Raw genomic sequence first — 25,472 nt, 5'->3', positions numbered from 1 at the left:
ATAAGCTATACCAGCCAAAGAGCTCTTGCCAGCATATCCGTGTCTCCACTAGGTGGGCTCGGTAGGATAGCCATACTGGCAAACCCCTTTCTAGTGTGAACAAGGCCTTAGTCGGTGTGTGAAATCTTACTCATTCTCAGCTCTGTTGTGCTGGAGCAGTCCCAGTGGCTTCAAGACAGTTGCACCCATATAACTGAAAGGGCCTCTCTTTAATTAAGCCTCCTCAATTAATGTTCGACCAGTGCTTTGAAAATATAAAGCACTAGATAAAGGCTAAGTAGTATTAATATCTTCTCAGCTTCACTGCCTTGGGATTTAAGGTTTCTGTGAATTTCTGGAGAAAGTGGCTTTCTGATCTCCAACCTTCTTAGCTGCCCAGAGCGGATGCCAAAATCTTCACATCAGATCTTAATGGAATATGATGGGTTTTGTCTTAGCCACAATAGAGAGTGCAGGCTACTGCCAGAAATAACAGGCCATCTATTGGATAAATGTTTATATGTTGGCAAAGTTTTATGGGAGCAAACACAGCCAAGCCTAATTAATAGAGCTGGTTGGAAAAATTCTGACAAAAGAGTTTTTGCTGAAATTTACCAATTTGTCATAATTGAAATGTTTCAATTTTGACCTAGTTCCTCCAGAACCCATGCAGTTTCCTGTGAGCTCACCCACCTAGCTCCTTGGCAGCCCAGATTTCCAGCATCCATGGCCCCAGGGGAGAACACCACCCATGTAGATGGCCCCAGTGCTGGGGATGCAGTAGATGGACCCACGGGACTTCCAGGGTCCATGGCTCCAGGCACCCGGTCAGGCAGACTGCCTTGCATTTAGGGACCACGGGGCTTCCAGTGTTATGGCCCCAGGGCAGCCAGCCAGGTGGACTGCCCTAGAATCACAGGACCCGAGGGCTTTCCCTTTCAAAGAGAATTTCAAAATTTGTGGTTTTCGTTTCTAATCAGAATGAAACCAGATTTCAAAATCTGAAAATCGGCAAACCCTTACTTGCCTAAATAAAGAATACTAAGCAGGGGCTCGTCTCAGGCAGCTCTGTTTGAATTTGGTTTCTTGGGGGTGGGGTGGTTAGGAAATCTTATCCTTCGATATAAAATGTGCACCTTAGAGGAGAGCGCTCAGTACCCTGCCGGCTTGTGCGTTTCGCACTGACACAGCAGAGCCATTCTGAGGCCCACACAGCTGGGCATACCAGACACTTGAAATGAGACAATTGTGTAATGTGGTTTTCGCCCTTTCAGCTGGGAGAAGTTGGTATTCAGGCAACATCTTAGGGGCCTTTCCACTCACGAGGGGGATGGGGAAGGGTGAATAGCACCGTAAAGGGATGCAGTCTGAAAAGGAAAATAAGTCAAAGGCACTGTGACTTGCTGAAATAAACAAGTTACAGCTCATGGCCAGATGTCACAAAGTGCTCTGAGGAACTCGAGGGCATCTTCATTACAGTGAAGGACCCAGTCCTGCATATGCACATATGGGGATATTTTATTTCTGCCTGTGGTCCTAGTGAAATCAAGAGCACTGTGTCTGCAGCATTAGCTCCCACCTCACTAGCAGACAACCTGGCTGTCTACAGGGACTTCAATAGACCAAAATGACACTGAGGAAATTTCCCTCCCCTGGGTTGGACTTGAAGGAGAGTTGTCACCTTAAAAAAAAAAAAAAGTATGCAACCTACCTGCTTGCTTCCTCTCTCACAGCAGAGAACTGCTAAGCAAAAGCCCTATTTGTATGGGCTACAATAGGGAAATTTTGCAAAAAATATCCCACTCTTTTACTGGGTCAGCTCCCCCAGTGCTATCAGCCCTGGGTAGACAAATCTAATGCTAAGACTCTCATTCAGTTCCAGAATTAATTCAATTAGAGTCTTAAACTGCACAACAGTCAATCAAGGCTATGCATTGGCCTAATGTATTTGTGAGGGTGATATACTAAACGCACTAAGTAGTGCCAAGGCACAAGCTGATTAGACAGCCAGATGCATCTGATGTCCCATAAGGATCTTTTCAATCTGCACTGACGGATTAATTCTCTATGTATGGTTATTATACTTCAAGTTTCTTCTATGTGCAGACACATGTTTCCAGTTCCTTATTTAGCTCACAAACCCCTAAAGGTTTAACCTCTGCATAGTAATCTCCTTGTTCCACGTTTGCTGTCACGCTCTTGGCTCTACCCAAGGCATTTTAAAACAGGGATTTTAGCATTTTCCTTCTGGTTGTTAAACCAGTAATGCAGCCGGTTGAAACATGGATTGACAGACAGACACGGGGCTTTCCCACACATAGCGGGGGTCACGGCAGGAATGGCTAACTGTAATTAACAACTTCATATCAGCAGTTATGCCTGCTGGGAAGTGCTCCTCAAGTTAAGAGCTTTCAGACTAGTGGCCTGGGCATTTGGCTACACTTTTCCTTTAACACTAAGGATACGTCTATACTTACCTCCGGGTCCGGAGGTAAGCAATCGATCTTCTGGGTTCGATTTATCGCATCTTGTCTAGATTTATCGCATCTTGTCTAGATCGATCCCGGATCGACTCCGGTACTCCTGCTCCGCGAGAGGAGTACGCGGAGTCGACGGGGGAGCCTGCCTGCCGTGTCTGGACCCGCGGTAAGTTCAAACTAAGGTACTTCGACTTCAGCTACGTTATTCACGTAGCTGAAGTTGCGTATCTTAGTTCGAAGTGGGGGGTTAGTGTGGACCAGGCCTAAGTGAATGTTTTTAATGAGAATAAATGGGCTGCATTGTAATGGAGGATTTAGATCTATGCATTCAAACCCCCTTCCCCTCCTCATCCACACACCCTGCCCAGCACCCAGGTACTCACCAGACTGGGTTTGATGCCCACACTTTCAGCAGCTTGAAAAGCCAAAAGCAGATTTCTTTTCTGTGAAAATAAGGCAGGAGACACCATCATTAAGCTTAGCACCAAAGCAAGCTCTCTATTCCTGAATCTTGCCATGGAGCTGTGGTGTTGAATTGGTCCAAATCAGAAGATGTATTTAAAAAATGAACAAGTATCAGACTTAAGATCTTCAAACAGACAAGATGTGTCAAGGCTCAAGATGAGAAGACCCAGTCATACTAAGCAACAAGTCTCCAAAACGTAAGGAATCTACAATCCAACAAACTCATCTGCAGCAAGGTATGTTTTCTCAAAGTTTGTGCGGGTTGTTAGAGTGGTGTTTCTGTAAAGAGCTGAAATGACCTGAAAAATCAGGGAGAATTTTCTATTTTAAGGGAATTCTGCTTATAACTGATCTTTTCACCCTTTCTTTGTAATTAGGATGTCCTCATGCCCACAGTCTCTCTGTCTCTGAAGAGTTCATCTACTGTTGTTGAAGCAACAATCCACTGTTTGTAACAATGGAACTTGTTCTTGTGAAATTGATTATGGCGCCTCAAGGAGAAGATTGTGATTTCAGATGGATAAATATGCTGTAGCAATAAAGGCTGAAAAGTGGGGGTCAGAACCAGCTAACAGACAAGGAAATGGTGGCTCAGTTTAAGGCATCAGTGACTAGACAGTGCAATTCCACTGGGATTGTGTGGTGGTGGGCAATTTATAGAAAATTTTTGAATTGGGAATAATAACCTTGTTGTTTGCCTCGGTGAGAAATATCTCAAGGCACCAGGAGTGTTGCTAAACACAGGGTCAGAGAAAGACAGATCAAGAGAGGGAAAATTCATCTTAATGAAAATAGTTCTTATTTATCTCTGTAAAAAAGGCAGATGGGAGGTTGTAATCAGCAACCTGAACAACATTATTAGAAATGGGCCTAAAAAACCCAAGGTACAATAAAATTTTGGGGGAAATTCAAATCTAGTTCCCAAATTCTCAGCTGAGCCCTATCCTTATTATCTATCAAACCAAACCCTGCATCCAAACATCCCAAATGTCAGAAAACCTATAATCCAGAGCTGGACTTTGTGGCTTAGGTCCATCTTTACATTTCACTGTGATTAATCATTATTACATGGATTTCTAAAGTATCCATCCCTGTAGTGTCTGGGCTTTCAGATTACGATGCTATTTTACTGCAGTATGTACCATGTTTCAGACACTGTTCAAACAGATTACACGTGATTTGCTTGAAGAGACCACAGGAAAGCTTGTGTTCCTGGGGCTGTCCCCGCAGTGTCTGACTAATCCTTTCCTAAGGCAGGGGTCTTGGCCCTTGTTCTCTCACTCTCTCTCTGTTTTTGCTTGATGGAAAGTTCAAACCCAAGCAGGAAAGTGAAAGATTTTGGGTAGATTCTGATAAGACAGAGTCATTCCCTGTGGTTTCGTTGTCATCTAAAGCCTGGAAAGTGTATGTGTGTGGGAGAGGAAGGGAGGAAGAAGCTGTGGTCTCTAATCCACTGTCTGACCAAATAAAAACTCTCCTCTTCTGAGATGAGCTAATGTTGGCTGACTCCCCAACTGAGCAAGGTGCTTGTGGTTTTTACCACCTCTCTCTACAACATGCTCAGCTGTAATTTTCCCATCTGAGAAGATGATGACAAACTGTTAGCAGACCCCGCAGCACCTTCCACAGGAGGTGCTGCTGTTGTTGCACTAACTTATTCTTCACCTCCTCCAATGTAAAGTTTGCAGCTAACCACATCGGCCTAAGTGGAAATCTTGAACCCAGGTTTCCCACATGGCAGCATGTGGTACTACCTCAGCCTGTAGCTTTATCTACCAGGGGATACTCTGATAAAAGCTATTCTCCAGCTCAACTCTACTAGGTGCTTGGTCCCTGTCTTGGTTAATGTATTTTTTTGCTCCTGTTACACCAGTCACCATAAAGAAAACCCTTAGAACCTTCTGCTACTCCTGGCCTGCTCGTTACAGTTAATGGGCATGCTCTCTGTGGCCAATGGAACAATGCAGCTGATATATGTATAATGAGAGCACATCTAGGACCTACCCACACTATGGCCTAGAAGACTTATAGCTTGGTTTCTCTGACAAAGCTAGAATCTTACACATCCATAGCACACAGCCCAGTCCTAGATATATAACAATGCTCTTGGGATTTGCCACAGAACACCCTTTGCAGCTTGTATCTGCTTCAGTCCTTTCAAAGGAGTAATGGACCCTCTCCAGTTTCTGTCAGATTTGCTAATGGCCAATTCCCTGTTCATTTGGCTTTGCTCCTACACTTTTGTGCCTCTGGGCATTTCTTCTTTCATAATGAAAGGAGCCTGAGCAGTCCTCCTCCAGGAGTCTCCTCTACTCCTCCCACACAGGTAACAAAGCCCATCTGCATATCTAGCCATTTCAGTGTTTTTCCACCTCATCACATGCTCTCCCAGCAAAAGGTTTTCTCAAATAAGGGCTGTCCAAAGGGCAGGTAAAGCCTTTGAAAAACAAAGAGCTGATATCACCTGGTTAGCTCTTTTCAAAGCTCTCTGGGCTAAATCCTAACACCGGGCACACTGGGGCTTTGTCTTCACTGGCAGGAAAAAGTTTGTTTTTAACAGGTGTTAGCTAATTTGTTAAAACCCTAGTGTAGACAATGTAATTGGTATTCACGGTAAACCTAGGCTTTCCCTATCTGTTGTGTCAGTAATGTATTTACAGTTGAAAGGTCTGAGACAGAGGGAAAGAGAAAGTGGGATGTGATGCAGGAATGTGTTGAAATTAGTGTTGCTAACTTTCTGATTGCAGAAAACCTAACACCCTTGCCCTAGCCCTTTCCCCAAGGCTCTGCTCCCACTCATTCTATCCCCCCTCCCTCTGTCACACGCCCTCCCCCATGCTCACTCACTCGCTCATTTTCATCGGGCTGGGGCAGGGGTCTGGGAGGAGGTGAGGGCTCTGGCTGGGGATGCAGGAGGGGGCTCTAGGCTGGGGCATGGGAGGGGGTTTGGGTTCCAGGTGACACTTACCTCATGTGGCTCCCAGAAGTGGCTGGCATGTCCTTCCGGCTCCTAGGTGGAGGCGTGCCCAGGGGCCTCTGCCCACTGCCCCCATCAGCAGGTGCCGCCCCCACAGCCCCCATTGGCCACTGTTTCTGGCCAATGGGAGCTGTGGAGCCAGCGCTGGAGGCAGCACCTGTGTATGGGGACAACACACAGAGCCCCCCTGGCCGCCCCTTTGCCTAGGAGCCGGAAGGACATGCTGGCCGTTTCTGGGAGCCACGCAGAGCTGGCCTCTGCGGTCAACTGGACTTTTAGTGGCCCCGTCAGCTGTGCTGATCAGAGCTGCCAGGGTCACCTTTTGACCGGGCATGCTGGTCGAAAACCGGATGTCTAGCAATCCTAGTTGAAATGCTTTTTCTTTGTGACATGCTGTTTTCCCAGCAGCTCCACTGAGTGATCTCTACGCTGCACTGAGTCAGTATGGTAATGCCCATACCCTGTGTCATTGGAGGGGAGGAGGCACAGGGGTAGAGCAGATGAACAGATCACTAACTGGAAAGCAATGTCCAAAATTCCCAGCTTGACAATAAACACTCTCTTTCCAACTGATTCTTTCACATTAAGGCTGGAACTCCATAGAAATCCTGGAGGACCAAAATATGCAGCTCAATTATCAAAACACTTTGTCCTCTGAGGCGCCTGGGTTCTTTACCAGTCACTGGAAGGGAGCCGCCTCCCCAGAGTCACAACTCTTGGGACAGTAGGAGCAATCGGAGGTGTTTGTGGGAGCCTTTCAAGGGGGCGCTTTTCTTCTTCATGTGGGCATGCAACACCCACTGGATTTAGCCACCCGGCAGCAAGACCTTAGGCAGGATTTAACCTGTTGGAGCGCCCGCTCCTTGCCACTACTCTTCCCCTCCTCCTATTTTTTTTTTTAGGGTTTTAATTAATTTATTTTCTCTCCCTTTTGTTTTTGTTCCCCCCACCTATTCATTGTATCTGTCTGAACGCTATGACTTTTATGCCAGGTCTGCACCACATCACCACAACGGAAGGCCTTCCCCGGGAATCCTCCTGCTGCCGATTGAGAATCAACGCAAAGCATGATCAAGAGCAGAACTAGCAGGACTTACTTTATCCTGGCCATTGAGCTCCTGGTATGGAATGTGTGCAGGCAGGTAGGTGTGGAGGAGAGCGCAGAAGGCCAGCCCATCGCTCCAGCTGCTGCTGAAGTTGGTAATGTCTATGTTCTGTGGGAGGAAACAACAAAACCATTACTGAGTGCTGCTGACGTCAGGCAATGGCCCGAGTGAACAGCCCTTGTAGCCAGTGAAGCAGGGCAGAGCCAGCATCAACATAGATACAGAAGAACATGAGGGATAACAGGTGGCTAGAAAGACTTTCTCTGAGCTCTGAAGGTACTAAATTCTGTCCAGCTGAGTGCTACATGGAGCTCCAGGTAAGTGGCTAAGGCCTTCTTGTAGCCATACTTATGCGCAGCTGGGGGAGACTACAGGCTTCCTGGGTCAAGATGGAGCGCTGATGTTGGAGCCCTAAAATGAAACAGAAGGCTACTACGGGCTGCGGTGCGGAATTCTCTGGGCTGCATCTGGCCTGCAGGCTGCACCTTGCCTAAACTTCTTGAACTGTCCCTTCGTGGGGCACTGCCAGTCTCCGGTCACTACAGAAACATTGAGTTACTTTTTCATTTTTTTGCTCTGTTCTATATCAGCACTGGGCAGATGAGGAATCCAGGTGGCTGGTTTCAAACACCTGGGCAGAGCTTTGTTAAGAGTTAAGCTGGTCCCAAATCTGACCCCAAACAAGGGAAGTATCTGCCGCTTTCCAGAAAGTGAGAAATGCCTTGTGCAGCATGAACCTTGGCTGGGGTTTTGATCCCTGCCCTGTCAGGAGGAAGGAACTGTTTCAGGCGTGTCTGTATAATGGGCTGGCTCGGCTGCATCCCGTGCACCCCCTCATGGCCTAGGACCATGCTACAGACAGCCTGTCTCAGTTTCCCCTCTTGGACTGTTCAAAGAAACCTCACTTCAGGCTTTTTCTTGGTCAAAAAATATTGCTCCTTGGGGACTCAGTTTATTAATATAAATGAAACTGTAACTAAAACTGAGCCCCCCAAAACAAAGTCCATTCATAAAGCCACACAAGCCAAGGTTTCTCTTCCTTCTCCAAGGCCTTGCTGCCTGGGGCCTTTGCAGTCCCTCGCCTGCCTGGTCAGGGTCTCTACCTACCTACTTGGAGAGTTTTCCTCACTTTCAGCGTAGTCTGCCACAGCTTCCTGAGCTTTCCCCCTTCATTGCAACCTCCTGCTACTCTCTATAGGGCAGTCACCCCAATGTCTTCCAAGCGTGGCTCAGTCTATCCAGGGTTGGCTAGCTCCAGCCCACAAGGGGTGAGCCACCCTGTTATAGTGACCTCATTGCAACAGCTCAGACACAATTTCTCCAACATGTAAAATCAAAAGTCACCAATATTGAAAAACACTATTTTGTAATCAATTACAAGTTGCCTTGTAATAGGGACGCCTAGTGGGGAGATGGATTTGATGAACAGTGAGTTGGGATAGCTAGTGCATTGGACCACAACACCTTCCCAGCCCTACTTACCAGACCCGTGCTTTAGTAAGGATGTGTGATTAACTGCTAAAAGTCAGCTCAGTGTGGTAGCATCAATTGATGAAATACCATGCTAGTTCTTAAGCCCTAAATAAATAACATACTTGTTCATTTAGCACAAGGGTGCACAAACTTGGCAACATGAAAGGCTACATTGGCAACGCTCCATGAGCCGGGCAGATGTAGCTAATTTACATACATATTTACATGAATGCTTGATTGTATCTTCATATTCTGCACCTCCAGCTCAGGGTCACAGAGTACTTTACAAAGCCAAAGTTGAATAAAACATTACCTCCTGTGAACAGATGGGGAACCCGAGGCTGAGTTTAAGTCATTTATCCAAGGTGTCACAGAGACAACAGCAGTTAGGAATACAGCGCAAGTCTCCTGACTCTCCCTCTCATGATCTAACCTAGTTCTTACAGCAAGAGACCAGTCTCCCTAGAACACTAGTCAACTAAATAAATATGACCTTCCCGCTCATGCTAAGCTACACCAAGAGCAAGAAAAGATCCTGGTGAAATGTAGAAAATTGACACAGACCTTTAGGCCTCAACTTGTTTAATAAACTAGTAGTTTCCATCCAGTCTGACATCCTGTGTGACACAGGCCATAGCACATCCCTACAATCATTCCTAGAGCAGATCGTTTAGAAAAACATCGATTCCAGATCCAAACACTGAATTCCTACTCTTGGTATTATTGGTGGCTACTGGCATTTTTATAACCACATCAGCTATGCCTTCTCTGAGTAGGCCTAGAGGACATGCTGGTTGAGAAGTGTGTGCACTGGCACTCCTACCATTTCTAGTGCCAGTGAAGCGGCACTGATAGTAGCAATAATGGGAAAAAGAGGAAAAAAATCTAATACAGACACAGCTTTAGTCCCTTTGGCAGGGCTTTGGAGCTCTGCTCCAGCTCCAGGCAAAAACCTGCAGCTCCACTGCTCCGGAGCTGCTCCGGCTCCGGGCTCCCCTGCACTGAGGTGTGCCCACCTTCCCCTTTTCCCAGACGGTGTGACAAGATGCTCTTCTCCCCTGGTATTGTAACCTAACGGAAGGTGGTACAGTACACGGAGATTGAGCCCTACTGGTGAAAACTGGAGGCTTTTAAATTGCGTGTTGGCTGGGCTCAAGGCCCAAGCAGCCTGTGGTTGATGGGTACAGATTATAGGGATTATGGAAACAGATAGGAACCCTTTAAAAGAGAGACAAACCAAGTAAGAGCTCTAAAACGCAAAGGCCTTAGCAGACACAGAGTACGCTGGGCTAGAGCAGGGCCAGGGAACAAAGATTCTCTGCAGGGCCTTTTTCTCAGGCATAATTGCAATTGAAAGCGTTTGTGGTTTAGCACTGAACATGAGAGCAGAGTGACCCTTCTAAACCTCTTGGGGCCAGTGCTGTAGCCACACTGGCCTGCTAAAGAACGCTCATATCTAAGCTTGGCTTCTTGAATTCTAAAATGACAACGAAAACCAAAACAGTGGCTGGCTGTTGAAATTGTAATGATGCTGAAAAGAAAGTAACAGCTCTGGATATTCATTGCAGGGTATGAGATGCTTCCAGTATACTAAAGCATTGTCTCTCTCGATCACCCTGTCTCACATTGCAGCAGGTGTACAGTTCTCATAGACCATTCCAATCAAACAACCCTTGCACTGATGCTCTACATAACCTTGACACAAAGACTCTATGACTCTTAATATTCTTTATTTAACTGTTTTTCAGCCACCTCCCAGTCACACACAAGAGATGGATCCCAATACTCCTATTATGCTGAAAATGACACCCACACAGTCAGACCCACTGATGCAGACACCAAGTCTTTTAGTATAAGCTCTTCACTTATGGTGCCTCACTTATTATCCCACCTGGAATTTGTGCCAGCCTATCCAATTGCTGGATAGCTGACTGTGATTGGGTTATTAATACACTTAACAAAATAAGACTTTAACTGCACTTTAAAAATACCTATACTTTTATTAATAAGATGGCTTCCGATTGACTGAAGCAAATCTATATCAGCTCTGTAATCCAACCAGAATGCAGGTCTCCAGTAGCACAAGGAGTAGCTATCACTGCACCGCAGCCAGCAGCCACATGATACAATAAGTAATGGACATCAGTCAATTGAGATAACAGAAATAAAGACCTAGCAGTTGAACACTGTACAAGATCAATGTCTCCTGCTTTGAAAATAAATGTCTTGGCTTTGCTTGAGCATTAAAGTAGCAGCAGGAGACCATTATCCTGTAACAATGTTCTGTTCCCAGACTCCAAACCTTAATGAAGAGTGAGTTAATTGTGTTAAGGAGTTGGGTGAGATTGGATTGCCCTGCTTTCCTGCATCTTTCAGAGAAATCAGTTGCATGTTATCCACCAATTTAGTTACCTGAGAGAGAGATTTACTGCTCAAGTCACTGAAAGCTGCTTGCTTTCAGACTGTCTCAGACATGCAGGCCACTTGCACCATCAAGTACACTGTCACTGATTTATAAGGTTCTTGTTTTATAGCAGTGTTTAGTGACAGAGGGTGGAGATAAGGTTTTTCTTATCCCAATGGTCAGGAAAGTGGACACAAACAAGCTCTGCAATTCTCAAGTTATGCTTTAATACTCCTCTGCATACAGCAACTTGAGCCTCAATAGATTGCAAGATTACAGTCGTCCAAGGGAAATGGTGGAAAGCCTATTGCTTGAGAAATTTCAAACTAGATTGGACAACATAGTAGTAAAGATACTGTAGGAAACTCTCCTATATTGGCTGGGCTATAGACAGGGTGACCTGGCATGTATTTTCCACCTCTAACTTCTACAATGCTATGAGGACAATGCCTGGACACCTGCCTTTAGGGTGCTGCTGTCCTCTTTGCACATTGAAGCTCACTGGAAACTAAATCCATTACTGCAGGGTGTGTCACCTACCAGCAGAATTTCTAGCACTGACTAAAAACCAACCCAAGACAGATCTGCAACAAACTTTCTTCTGGAGACCAGTTTGTATGAAATGAAAAGAGGCTGTCTGAAATATTCCATTCCTGTATCTGGTTTAGGTTTTGCTAACAGAAATACCAACTGAGAAGCCACTAGGAGATGGATCTCTGCCCTCTGATCCAGCAGCTGGGCCTCCTCCCTGGAGAACTGGAAACCCCAAACCCAGCGACTTCCACCTTTATGTCCAAAATCTCACTTGCAGCCATGCAGGATTGGGATATGGACCTGGAGTGTGGGATAATGCTTTGGACAGAAATGAGTGGAATGGTGGGATTTTGCTTTTCTGGAAGGGTTTTGAATGTGAAATCAGAAGAGACCTCAAGGGGAGAAATATGCAGAGATCTGACCTGTCCAATTTTTTTGATGTTCCAAGCTATAAAAACAGCTGTGCAACAGCTGGGGAGGGCAGAGGAGGGGAGGCTGGTCAGCTGGGAGCCTCTGGAAAAGCAGACATTCCCACGTCACCTACCAAAGCAGAGAGTGTACTCCCTGATACTTCCCCCCCACACACACACAGACAGAGAAAATCTGGCATGTTACCCCCATATGCTCCAGACTTTGCTTCTGACAGACGTTCAGGACCAGGGAGGAGACAACAGTGGGAAAGACATATTTTATCTCAAACATCAACCTTAACCTTTGCCGGCAAGGCTGGAGTGACATCAGGGAGCTCAGAAGACATCAGGGAGTCCAAGGGGAGGAGAGAGACTCCCCCACCCCTATGTGGATTACTGTTCTAACTAAGCAGTGGGAAAAAGGAGACTCCCATTTGCAATAAGCTCCTGATGCATCTTTTCAGGTGAGAGAAACCCTCTGAAACCAGCCTAAGGATCACAGTCAGCACAGAGGCTGCCTGAATGAGACTTGCCATTCAGAAGCTAATTCAAAACTGCTTCTGCTGATCTGCTCGGACAAGCTTATTGCTCAAGTTGCACTAAGTGCTGGAGTGAAAAGTCCAACACTGCGGAATTATGCCATTGCAAAGCTCTGGGATTTCAAGATGAAGTTCCTGCACAGAGCCCCATAAGGGAGGTCAGACTAAAGGTAAGTGACACCTCCTAGATCTCAGAGCTTGATCTCAAGCCTACGATTGGAAGCTGCGAACAGTAGGTTCGATATTAGGAAAAAACCTTCCAACAATAAGGGAAGAAAAGCTCTGGAACAGGCTTCCAAGGGAGGCTGTGGAATCCCTGTCATTGGAAGATTTTAAGAACAGGTTGAAAAAATACCTGTCAGGGATGGGCTGGTTTTACTTGGTCCTGTCTCAGAGTAGGGGGGTGGACTTGACCTCTCAAGGTCCCTTCCTGACCTACATCTCTAGGATTCTATGCACAATGAACTTTTTCAGAATACTTTACACCTTCAAAGCACTAGACACATTAATTCCCTCATTTAGGATGAATTCTTACTCTGACCTTTTATGGCCCAGCTTGATGTGAATGTGTAGACCAAAGCAGACTGTCTTCACGCCAGGAAGGCTCCAGCTCTTTTTGCTCTCCTGTTCCAATGCTGCAGGATTCTCTTCCCCAGTTTCGGTGTATTATTCTCCCCCATGACTGATCCATTCTACCAGGGTCTGCAGATTCAGATGTTTGTCAAGGCTCCTCGCTCTTACTAGCTGACAATATGTGGAAGAGGGAAGAGCTCTAGGCCTATATAAAATCAAAATCCCCCATCTCGCCAACAAAATCCTCCAAGTGGCCAGAACCTAGTATGCTATTGACAAACAACCCTTGGATCCACATCTTATACATAATCAAGAGCTTGATGGCTGGGCTCTGCTGCTCACATACCACCAGAGTGAAGCTTGTGGAAAGTGGTTCTGACATCATCAGTGGTCCAGGAGAACTGGTCAGAAAAGAAACACCAGCCTGAACTTTTGTCCCAACTTCAAATCTAACTCTTTGTGAAGGTTCAGATCAAAGGTTCAGTTAAAAGCAAAACAAAAAAGAAATCCCCTCCAACCACCAAACCTTGTGAGAGCTAATGGCTTCCAAAGAAGTGGGCTGTAGTCCACGAAAGCTTATGCTCTAATAAATTTGTTAGTCTCTAAGGTGCCACAAGTACTCCTGTTCTAATGGCTTGTGTTTTCTCTGAACAAATCCTCCCCCATTTCAGACACAGAGAAGACTCTGCTCCATGATTTCATCTGAGGTTCCCTGTTAAACACTGTTTGTTCTGACATTAGGGAATGCTGGTAAAATACAAGCCAACTGAGTGTCCGCCTCTGGGTGTGCACACATTTGCATAGTTTCCAAAGTTCTCCAGTGCACTTCCCAGCTGCAGCTCCCCAGTAGGCAACACCAACAAATTCTTTCAGAATAGAGGCACTCTACATTCGTTCCTCCATGTGGAATCATTAGTTCCGGTGCAGCCAGCCAGAAGTAAAAAAATGTAGGGATTGGCCACCTTGGAAGATATTCAATTCTATTGATTACTTTGGCAGTAAAAATCAGTTCCACCTTCCTGCTACGCCTCTCCCTGCTATTCCACTACAGACAGACCATGAGTGTGGGGGAGAGTTCTTCCTTTACATGGAGATGAATGTAGAACGACTTCACTTTGTGATTAAACCCCAGATGTTCATTACAGAAACTCTGTCAACTTGGGTCACACCACACCCACCTGGCCTAGTGGAGGGTGCATTAATGAATTAACAGCCCCTACTTAGGGAAACTCATCCAGAAGTTAAATACAACACATTTCACTCACAAAGAACATTGCCCCTCTACAGCATACAGGAAGCACCTGCAGCATGTCACGGGAGTGGAAAATGGATCAGAGGTATGACTAGATTGCAAACAGGCACTTGTATGTTGATCAGCTGTGATGCATCAATCAAGCTGCATGATGCTTAATCCCTTTCTCATCTGAGATCAGTGTGGCATAAATCTCCAAGTCCTTCCACAGTGGCATGGTCATGTAAATTGTGAAGGAAAGGGTCAGAGCTCCAGAGAACTGAGAAACCTGATGTTGTTAGATAGTTAATTCAAATGTAATTTACCACAAACACCTAGCCTCTCATGTTACAATAACCAACTCTACTGCCTGCTCTCAAATTCTGGCTCCTGCCATTGTAACAGATGATGCATCTCATTCCCCAAGAAAATCCTGTCCCTTTCCCCCTTCACTCAGACACAGACAAGAGCAGGAAACACCCTTTCATAGACCATGGGAACATAAGAATGGCCATATCGGGTCAGACCAATGGTCCATTTAGCCCAGTATCCTGTCTTCTAACAGTTGCCAGTGCCAGATGCTTCGAGGGGAATGAACAGAACAGTGCAATCAAATGATCCATTTGCTATCATCCAGTCCCAGCTCCTTGCAGTCAGAGGCTTAGGGACACCCAGAGCATGGGGTTGCATCCCTGACCATCTTGGCTAACAGCCATTGCTGGACCTATCCTCCATGAACTTATCTAATTATTTTTTTAACCCAGTTATACTTTTGCCTTTACAACATCCCCTGGCAATGAGTTCCACAGGTTGACTGTGTTGTGTGAAGAAATACTTCCTTTTGTTTGTTTTAAACCTATTGCCTATTAATTTCATTGGGTGACCCCTGGTTCTCGTGTTATGTGAAGGGGTAAATAACACTTCACTATTAATTTTCTCCCCACCATTCATGATTTTATAGGCCTCTATCATATCCCCACTTAGTCATCTCTTTTCCAAGCTGAATAGCTCCAGTCTTTTAAATCTTTCCTCATATGGGAGGTGTTCCATACCCTTAACCATTTTTGTTGCCTTCTCTGTACCTTTTCTATTTCTAATATATCTTTTTTTGAGTTTGGATGACAAGAATTGCATCCAGTATTCAAGATGTGGGTGCGAACCATGGATTTATGTAGTGCCATTATGATAGTTACTGTCTTACTATCTATCCCTTTCCTAATGGTTCCTAATGTTGTTCGCTTTTTTGACTGCCTCTGCACACTGAGCGGGTGTTTTCAGAGAACTATCCACGACTCCAAGATCTCTTTCTTGAGTGGTAGCAGCTACTTTAGACCCCATCTTTTTGTATGTATAGCTGGGATTATGTTTTCCAATATGCATTACTTTGTATTTATCAACACTGAATTTCATCTGCCATTTTGTTGCCCAGTTACAAATGGATCTCACAAAACTGGGTAACTCTTTGCAGTCTGCTTTGGACTTAATTATCTAATATACCTGTAGCAGCATCCTGACTGGTGCTGAGGTATCTAGTCTGATGGAACAGATATTAACAAGCCTCCAGTTTTAAACTCAGAAGAGCCTGTGGCTCTTAGCTACTCATTCACCTCTGAACAGCTGGGTTACAAGTTTGGTGGTCTGGATTAGTTCATAGTGGGCTTTTGTCAGCAACACAAAACCCCACACAGTTTTGAACAACGGAAAGTCTCTTCTCACGAGAGGCGCTGGTATGGAATAATATAGGATGATGTAGGTCATGAAGGAGGAGGCATTGCCGGAGCCCTATGGGGAGCTCAAGGTGGGAAGGGCAAAGTGGGAGGAAGCTCCAGGTCACAACTGAGGTGCAGTGGCAGTTACGGGGAGGAATTTTGCCAGTTCACGGCCACAGTATGCCTGGCTCTCACTTATATCTTAATGTCTATCTCTATTTTTCCCTCGACATGTCTCACCTTTACAAATGGTAAAAGTGACCAAAAGAAACAAGCAAAGCTGAAAAGAAAAGAAGCCTCAGGTGACATTATTTACAGAACAATAAAAAAAAAAAAAACCCAACCCTCTAGAATCTACTATAGGGACAGTTGGCCAAACCCGAAGAGGTGCTGAGCACCTGCAACTCCTTGAGCTTAGCCCCTTCTTATGCTGTGGCTCTTTGCTTACAGACAAAGTGCGATTGAGACTGGGATCGCAGGCACACAGGGAAATCTTCCATTCTTGGTATACATTGCCCCATCTGATGTCAGTGCATCTCTGACTCCAGGTCTTCAGTGCAAAGCAACAGAAAAAAATCGGGTGCTTCTGATGGCAGCCTGCAGACATTAGAATAGTGACCCAAACAGTTTTGTCAAAGCAGATGACAGGCTGTGCTTACAGCAATGAGTCTTTTGAGTCATAATTCCTTCCAAAACATGGGATAATAAATTATAGACACATATGTGGAACTGGACTGTGACAGAGAAAATCTGCAATGAGGGGGACTTTACAGTCATTTTTTCCCTTCCCCCTTACTATACAAAAACAACAAGGAGTCTGGTGGCACCTTAAAGACTAACAGATTTATTTGGGCATTCAGTGAGGTTTTTACCCACGAAAGCTTATGCCCAAATAAATCTGTTAGTCTTTAAGGTGCCACCAGACTCCTTGTTGTTTTTGTAGATACAGACTAACACGGCTACCCCCTGATACTTACTATGCAAAAACTCCCTGCTGCCAATCACAAGCTAGTGATCTGAATGGCTACCCTGGGGAAGGTGCCAAGGCAGCTTGTCCCCAGGGTTCAGCCCCAGACAGAATATAAACTAACACACATAGAACAAAACTAGTTAAAACAAATAAGTAGAACAAACCAAGGGAAATTGTCTGTTTTTAATAGCAGCACCATCTCACAAGCCCTACATTATGAATCTCTCTCCCTTCCTCCTGAATCAGCTGCCCAGGAGGCCCATATCTCCCGCCTGGAGTGAAAGTCTAAGAAATCTTTAGGGCCCTGTGTTTTCAGGTGGTTATATTTAGAAACAGATGCCTGAAAAGGAACCGCCCTTTCATTGAACCACAGATTTGCAGACTTGAACTTTGCCCCTTCTCCTGTAAGATTTGATCACAGTGCTTTGAAAGGCTGCCCCCAGGAGATTATCTCAACCCGCCCCACATTACTGATGGTGCCATGAAATTGTAAATCTAATTTGAATTTATTAGATCATAATGGGAAAGGGATGGGTTAGCAGGCTTCAGCCAAAGAGGCTCCAGCAAGAGAAATGTGCATAATCTGAACTTTGGTTAAACAAGCCTCTAAATATTAATATTCGTTGAGCAGCAGAACCCGCAAATGGGCTCCTCTTGCTCCTTCTCACCCGACCTCCTGAGCACACACGACAGTCCACACTGTCTGAGCAATAGGACACAACCCACCAGGAACAGGGGAGAATTACAAGTGTGTTTGCGTTCCATTAACACTGACCAAAGGGCTGAATGCCTAAAATTAAAGGCCACCAGGATTCTTCTGCAATTACATAATGCACCTGCAGGATTTAGAGCCAGTTCCACCCATCGGTTTTCAAAGGGCAGCTTAGAGTCTCAAATGATTTGCAAATTGGATTTAGTAGAATCTGTTACGGGGAAACATGATGAGATTACCTTACCATGCCTCTTTTTAATGTGAAATAATACACCCAAACCTCTTGGATTAAATACAAAAATCCAGAATAACCCGAGGAACAGGAATATTGTTCATTGTATCGAGATTAAATGGCCAGGTGACACTGGGGAGGAAGCCAAAAGACCTTCTATCCTCACCTCCTCCAGGGTATATGAATATCTTCTCTGGGACCACAATCATACCAGCAAATTAAATTTGAATGGTTCAGCACACTGCAGTTTCTCTAAAGACTGCTTCAACCCTACATGGAAACTGTGTGCGCTTCTACCCCTGTCTTCCCTATTTCTGGGATAGGTACCCACAGTGCATTGCTCACACTATCGATGATGGTGCCCTCACTGTGGACACGATCTGCTGACAGAGAGAGAAAGTGTGAACACAAAATTGTGATTTTATTATGTCGACTTTTGGGTGTTGACATCACTTTTGGTGACACAAATGGGTAGTGTAGGCATGGCCTTAGACAGCAATAAAAAGTGATGGTTTCTTCAAATGGCACCAAATGAGAGACTACTCACCATAAACTGCACAGATCTGTGATCCTCCCCCTCCTTCTTACAAAACGAATGAAATAGTTCGCAATATCGATATTTAAATCATCATCACTAGGCATCTGACTTAACCCTTCAGTGAGATGAATGGGGCATTTGACACATCCCAGGATCACTATTCCAGGCTCTCTGCAGCCTCACATAGACATCTCTATATTGTACACTTGGTTCAGATTTTTGAGGTTTTCTTTGGGGCCATAAGAGCCAGAGACTTTTTTTTTTTTAAATGAAGGCTGTGATTATGGAGACAAGAAAGCTGCTTCAGAAAGGTGCCAGTATAGTGGCTGGACATATACTAGCTGTTTCGGAGCCCTTCCCTACTAAGGTGTGCTTCTTGTTTTAAACGCAAATTCCTCTACATTGACATACTCATTGCTAAAATTCACTTGCATCAATGATGCAGAATTATGGAAACAAGAGCCAGCACAAAGATTAGTTAAGATCAATGGTCTTTGTCCTTCGCTGTGCTCTCCACCTCCTTTGAGCCAACAGGGGGTGAGGGAGAAGAGAGGTTTGTATAAAGCCCTTCACTGTGTAAATATACTGGGCCAAACAGTGCTGATGGAAGCAGGTGCAGCTCCCACAGCCCTTTCTGGGCCAATTCAGGAGTGAGGGATTGGGGATGGAGGTTACAGATTGTTGTAAGTGGTAAAGTTGTGTAACTTGCACCAATTTGCTTTTTAATTGGTGAGCAAAATAAATGTAAGTTACATGCAGAGAGGGTAGAAGAGTGCAGTGTAGCAGGTTAGGGAGCCACTGCCAGGATGTAAGATTAAGCAATCCTCCACCTGTATTTAATCCTACAGCTCTCTGGTGAGTTACTGTTCCTGCTATACTTCCCCCTGCTACCCCTTAGTATGAATTATGCTCACACACTGAATGCCAGTTACACAACTTTTGCACTTCTATGCAGCTTCCCGTCGGCTCACACATGCTGTATAACTTATATCACTGTTGAATTTGGCCCACTTTCCACCAAAGAAAAGAACCAGAATGGGTTGTCTCTCATGGCTGTACTAGTGAAGCTGCACCAGCAAAGGTCTGAGGACCACACAGATACTTGGTGGGAATGGGGAGGGAGAGGGGGGACTGGCTCTCCTCTGTAGCATGTCAGTAACACCGCTGCTTCCTGCCTGGGGGGAAGGTGCAGAATTCCTAATCAGACTTCTGCTTTGCTCCCACAATTATCAATAGAGTTCTGTACATATAGCATACAAATTAGCTCCAAGTTTTGGAATTTTTGGGGGGAGGGGTAACCTGAAGACCCCCAAGGCAGGGAAGCTGGAACAATTTGTATAGTGGGGGTGCTGAGAACCATTGAACCAAACTGTAAACCATGTATATGATAGAAACCACTTCCAGCCAGGGGGTGCTGCTGCATCCCCAACACCCCTAGCTCCGATGCTTAAAGCTCCGACAGTGAATGATGGACACAAAGGGAGGGGAGGGTCCAATAGCTACAGATACCAGCTCAGAGGATTGGTGCAGCAGGCAGAAGGGCTCGGCTCACTCCCAGTTTAAGGTCATGATTTGGAGCTGTTCCTGCTGATGCCCAATTGATTCAGTGTTTTCAAGGACTGTTATTCCTTCCAGGACTCTGGGGTGGCTACAATGTAAATACTATTTTTAAAATTACCCAGCAGGATAGAAAGTACCGCATACGAGAGCTGCATGGGCATTGATTTTGTTCCTCCAATTAAAAGACTCGTATTTGTTTACAGGATAAAGCCTCTTGTGTGAACGAAGTGAAAATCTGGCTCAGGATAGTTAGCTGCATCAGACAAGCATATTTACATGCCGGCGTCACTACGAAAGGGGCTCATGTCGGTAATTAACCTGATTATTTCCAATGTGCTACGGTTTGGCTGCTGCACTTAAAAACAGTAAAAAAAAAAAAAAAAAAATCCCAAACCTGAGCCCTGCTCTAGAGACTCCAGCTGTGCAACTGTCCATATGGAGAAACCTCGTGCGCAGATTCTTCCCCAAACATTTTTCTTTAGAAGGGGAGGGCTTTAATTCAGGAGAAAATGTGGGATGAAAGGGATCTGACCCTGAAACTGAGGGGTATGGAAATATCAAAGAAGAAGTCAACTCTGTACTTGTATCAAAGAGTCTCTCTGAGCACTTTTCAAACATTACCAAATCACACAGTCCCCACTCCCCACAAGGTGGGTCAATATTAGCTGGGAAACTGAGGCCTGGATACATTAAGCAACATAACCAAGGCCACTGAGACAATCAGTAGCAGAGCCGGGAGTAGACCCCCCCCCAGACCTCCTAATTCTTAGTCTTGCTTTACCCACAGGATGAGACCTCCCCACACTCAGCACTGCCACTCTGCAAAAGGATCCCTTAAACTTCTGCATGGGGAGGAAAAGGCTGTGTGGAGCCACCCCACATATGTGAAACTTTTGCTGCTGGAGTCAGAGAAGCAGAAAAAGAACCTGAGATTTCATTCACTCCTCAGGCAGCAATGTCACAATGTAGCGTCTCCAAACAGATTTTATACCTGTATGATGATTTAGGTTAAAAGCATCATGCCCTAAGTGAAATAGTTATCACAGTGCCTATTGGTGATAGCTTCTCCCCCTTCTCAGACAGGAATAGCTGTACTGGAATAAAGCACCTCTATAAGCAGTGGGAGGGGTGTACAGCTTGAACTATACTGGGAAGGTCAAAGTGGTATAACTTTGTTTGTGGACAAGCCCTTAAAACAGCAGCTTTTTGAAATCAGCAGGCTGTGAAGAGACAACTGGGCCAGCACACGCCTAGTCTCAGGTTGCCACATCCAAGTTTTGGCAGGAGAGTGCAGCTCTCACTTCTTCCCAGCCTAGGGACTTAGCTCGAGCCCTTCGTATAGGAAATGGATTCACATTTGAGATTTAAATCTACTTGGTTTTTGTTCCACGATTGCCTTCAGTCAGTTCACATTAGCTCGAAGTTGTTTTGCTGGTGAGCTTTAGCACACAGAATCATAGTGCTCCGGGAATCTAGACCTTTCCAAAGTGCTTGTAAACAATCTGCAATAACAGATGGGATTTACCTCCTCTTATCTCTGTAAAGGGCACATTTCCAAAGGTGGCCTGTAAACTTGCACATCCACTTCTTTGTGTTAGTGCCAGACTCCAGAATGCCTGTGCTTAACTAGCTCTAATGATTAATTATATATTTAGTCAGGGGATTTGGTAATGCTTCTCTGATAGAGAGAGGTCAACACAATTCAGAGGTTTATCAAAAAGACTTCATGCCCCTTATTGACATAAAAAGATAAAAGTAAAAAAGAAAAGAATCAGTACATCATTCAAAAGCAGTCCGAGTGCATCTGGGAAGGCTCTGTGGTTCTGTCTTCAGCTTGGACTGAACACAGCTTTGCAGGGATTCCCATGGCCACCAAAGAGAGTTAACAAGACTGTACCACTAAGGTTTGTTACATTAGTGCTGGAGAAAGGTGCTGGATTGGTTCTCTGGTGAGCAAAGTCCTATACTAGGCACAAAACGGGAACAGGCTGCTCAGTGTGCCTCAGCCCTGATTTGAAGGGTTGATTCAGTCTCTCCTTGGCCTCTTTGATGAGACTGCCAACTTGGGGGCTAGCTAACGTCATTCGTGATGGTGGGGTTTTGATGCAGGCAGCTGTTCACTAGAATACAGTCAGAGACAAGACAGGGACAAAGTAATATCAGTGCAAAGCGCTTAGTTGGACTGGAGAAAGGTTTAGATCATTATTTGACTAAAGAAAAGCAGCTGTTAAAGCTTTATCATGATAAAGCTTTACAAACAGATGACAGCCCTCCTGCTTCAGGACACAAACCACTCACTTCCTGGGGCTAGGAAGAAACTTCCATCATCATGGGCATGTTAGTATAGAACTAACAATTATGGTGTGGGGGAAGAGGAGGTTGGACCTTTCTGTAAGGCATATGGAGCTGGCTGGCTACAGTCAGAATACTGGACTAGATGGACCATATATATATATATATATATATATATATATATATATATATATATATATATAGGATCCTATCTTACAATTCCATGGTTCTAATAGGCCAGTAACTCATTTCATATACTATAGGCCAGCACTTTTGATCACTACTGCTTAGGACTGGATTTGAATTGGGAACCAAAGGGTAAAGGTTCCATATCCCACTGAGTCAATCAGTCCTCTGTTGCAATACTTTCTTGACAAACGGCAAATACTGGCACAGGCTCTATTTATCTCCCCAAGCTTTTGCACCCTTATTGTATGTACATTGCATCTTATAATCCTGAATCACTGGCTTCTTGCATGTTCTGAAACATGGGCTTTGAGGCTGCTGGTGGGCAGAGCACTGAACAGATGCACTTAGTGCTTTGGAAAGTAAAATGAAATGTAATCTACTTCAAATTTCTGTCTCACTCTACGATGGAGTAGCCCTTGGAAGACTTCTGGGTTTATTTAGACAGTTTGCTGAGATATTGTGTATGGAAGGCACTATTATAAATAAGCCTGATAGAGTAGATTGTCATTGAATGACTCAGTGTTGGAGACCTCTTCACACCAGCACTTACTGGAACTGAAGACGAGTTCAACCCAAACAGAAATGAAGACATTTCCATCCAGAATAAAGGCTGGTATCATATTTCTAGAAGAAAAATGGTTTTGAAGGGTGAAGGGTCCGTCTCCAGCATGCATCAGGCAAATATCAGTCTGGGTGTGTTAGCAGGAGACAGGAGGTCACTGTTCTGCTCTGTTCAGCTCTGATGAGGCCTCAGCTGGAATTCTGTGTTCAGTATTGGCGCCACACTAAGCAAGATGTGGATGGATTGGAGAGAATCCAGAGGAAAGCAACAAAATTATAAAAAGGTTCAGAAAACATGATCGTTGAGGAAAGATTTAAAAACTGGGCATGTTTAGTCTTCAGCAAAGTGGGGGGACACTTGATAACAGTCTTCAAATATGTTAAGGACTATTATAGAGAAGCTGGTGATCAATTGTTCTCCATATCCACAGAAGGTATGACAAATAATAATTGGCTTAGAGGAGATTTAGCTTAGATATTAGGATAAACTTTCTAACTATAAGGATAGTTAAGCACTGGAATAGGTTACCAATACAGGTTGTAGAATCCCCATCACTGGAAGCATTTAAGAACAGGTTAGACAAATACCTTTCAGAATGGTCTAGGTTTACCTGGACCTACCTCAGTGCAAGGGGATAGACTAGATTGCCTCTTGCGGTCCCTTCTAGCCCTACATTTCTATCATTCTATGTTCAATATACCCCAAACCCCTTCCCAAGTCACAGCTCTAAGATTATTTCTGTCTCAAGCAAAGGCAGCCTCGAGAGCCATTCTCCAGAATTTTGAGACAAAATTGCTAAGAACTAGAGTGAGCATCTGGCTTTTCATGATTGGCTAATTTAGAATAACCAAGTGGAAGACAATACAACTCTCTGAGACTGTTGTCCCATAAACAGCTCCTACAAACTCCTAACTGTATTTTCTGAAACGTGCATAATGTTTCTGGAATTCTTGTTACCTACTTCATGATCAAATGACTCTGTAAACCAAGGGAAGGGAAGCCAACCATTCTGTTATAGCTTTGCTCAGAACTGTAAGTTATAAGGAAAGAGATCCAAGGAGATCCTGTGCCTGATCCAATCTATTTCCCTTGCAAAAGTGATCTACTTGTCCAGCCATACAGAAGATCACAATGAACATACTTTGGTTGTAGTTTGTGTGTGCTGCTAAGAGCCTTCAAGATGATATTGAATCTGGCTGAAGAAGCGGTGCTCATTCTGAAGCCAATAAATGAATATCTGGGACCCCTATGTAGTCCCTCAAACTGGTGCCACTGCTGCTGGGAATGACTGGGCTTCTGATGAAAGTGACCTCTGCCACTAACCATGACCACATGGATTGAGATTTCCATGGTCAGGGAACAGACGTAATGCAACAGCCTGGAGGTGCAGACAGGGAACTTATATTGGACCGAGATTTTAAAATGTCCAGAATTTATAGCTCTAATTGCTATCTCACCTGTGCCTGTTGCAGGATGCCCTGGTTCTCAACCAGTGGCCCTCTACAGGAAGGAATCTCAAGAGATTTGCAAAGATGAGGCCATAATAAAGATATTGCCTCTTCAAGAAGAGTTCTTATGGAACCCATTACAAGTTTGTTGGAAAGAGTCCAAGAGCTACTGTCCTACTACTCTGGGGATAATGGGTTCAGCTTCATAAAACTCTTCATGCTGATTCACCCCCCCCCCCAAAAAAAAAAAAAAAAGCTGCTTAGTGGCAGGAAACAAGAATGGGAAAACCAAGCAGTTCTTTTAAGCAATCTGTATTCACTAACTTGGTACCATTTCCATTGTTACTAAACAGAGTGCTTATCCTACCTGACTGGTGAAACTAACATACCCATACTAGGGAGGACGTGTGTGGCAGAAGCAATATAGACAGCATCATTTTTAATGACCCAGGGATAAGTGCCTCTTGATGTCCTATGTTCTCATAATACAACTCTGGCTGGTAATAGGTTTAATCTGGAGAGATTTGGCCCCTTGACAGATGGTCTCCACAGAGAGTAAACAGAACTGGAGCACTTAAATAACACCACAGCCACTAATGATATGATTATGGAGGGTGATAATGCAACAAAAAGGACTCTCAGCAGCTGCAGGGAGTTAAGACTCAGGGGAACAGAACCTATTACTCCATAACTAGAAAGAGGCACCCAAGTTTCAACTTCCTGATGTTGCTATGATGCATATTTGTTTTTAAATAGATGAAAAAGCCCAGAACAAACTGTTTTGACAGGAATAGTTTCCTCTGAGCCATCATTTACAGTCTAGAGGATCTGTGGTAATTAGATTTTAGAGCCACGTAAGCAGTTATCAGATCTGGTCATCTTGTCACCTCACATAGCAGATCATGTCGTCAACAAGCTCAGAGAGTTGGAGGGACATGCACGGTGAGAGGTCACAGGAGAGTGCCTGGGTTCATCTAAGAGACATGACAATTTTGAAAGGCTGTATGTGTCTGAAACTGACATTCATTTTAAAAATATATTTCAGCTGCAGAAGGATGCCTTGACAAAAGCCCCTTCCACTCCCTATTT

General features: G+C 44.7%; 1 protein-coding gene across 5 annotated transcripts in view; it reads right to left on the bottom strand.

The window, feature by feature from the left end:
• SPECC1 (sperm antigen with calponin homology and coiled-coil domains 1) overlaps window positions 1-25,472 on the bottom strand; it is a 161,785-nt gene that overhangs the window by 7,060 nt on the left and 129,253 nt on the right. For 2 of the 5 annotated variants that reach the window (XR_006176306.2, XR_010593774.1), the window contains 3 exons: window positions 6,999-7,115; window positions 2,843-2,902; window positions 1,116-1,346 (listed from right to left, as the gene is read on the bottom strand). Coding sequence is in view for 3 of the 5 variants with exons in the window: in XM_008168989.4 (XP_008167211.2) it covers window positions 2,843-2,902; window positions 6,999-7,115 (177 nt within the window). In the remaining 2 variants the exon portion in view is untranslated. The remainder of the gene's footprint in view (window positions 1-1,115; window positions 1,347-2,842; window positions 2,903-6,998; window positions 7,116-25,472) is intronic. The other 3 variants (XM_008168989.4, XM_065572864.1, XM_042857961.2) reach the window with 2 other exon arrangements.

This window comes from Chrysemys picta, chromosome 19 (genome assembly GCF_011386835.1).
Source record: "Chrysemys picta bellii isolate R12L10 chromosome 19, ASM1138683v2, whole genome shotgun sequence".
Classification (NCBI taxonomy): domain Eukaryota; kingdom Metazoa; phylum Chordata; order Testudines; family Emydidae; genus Chrysemys; species Chrysemys picta.
This window is presented reverse-complemented; position numbering and strand designations above follow the sequence as displayed.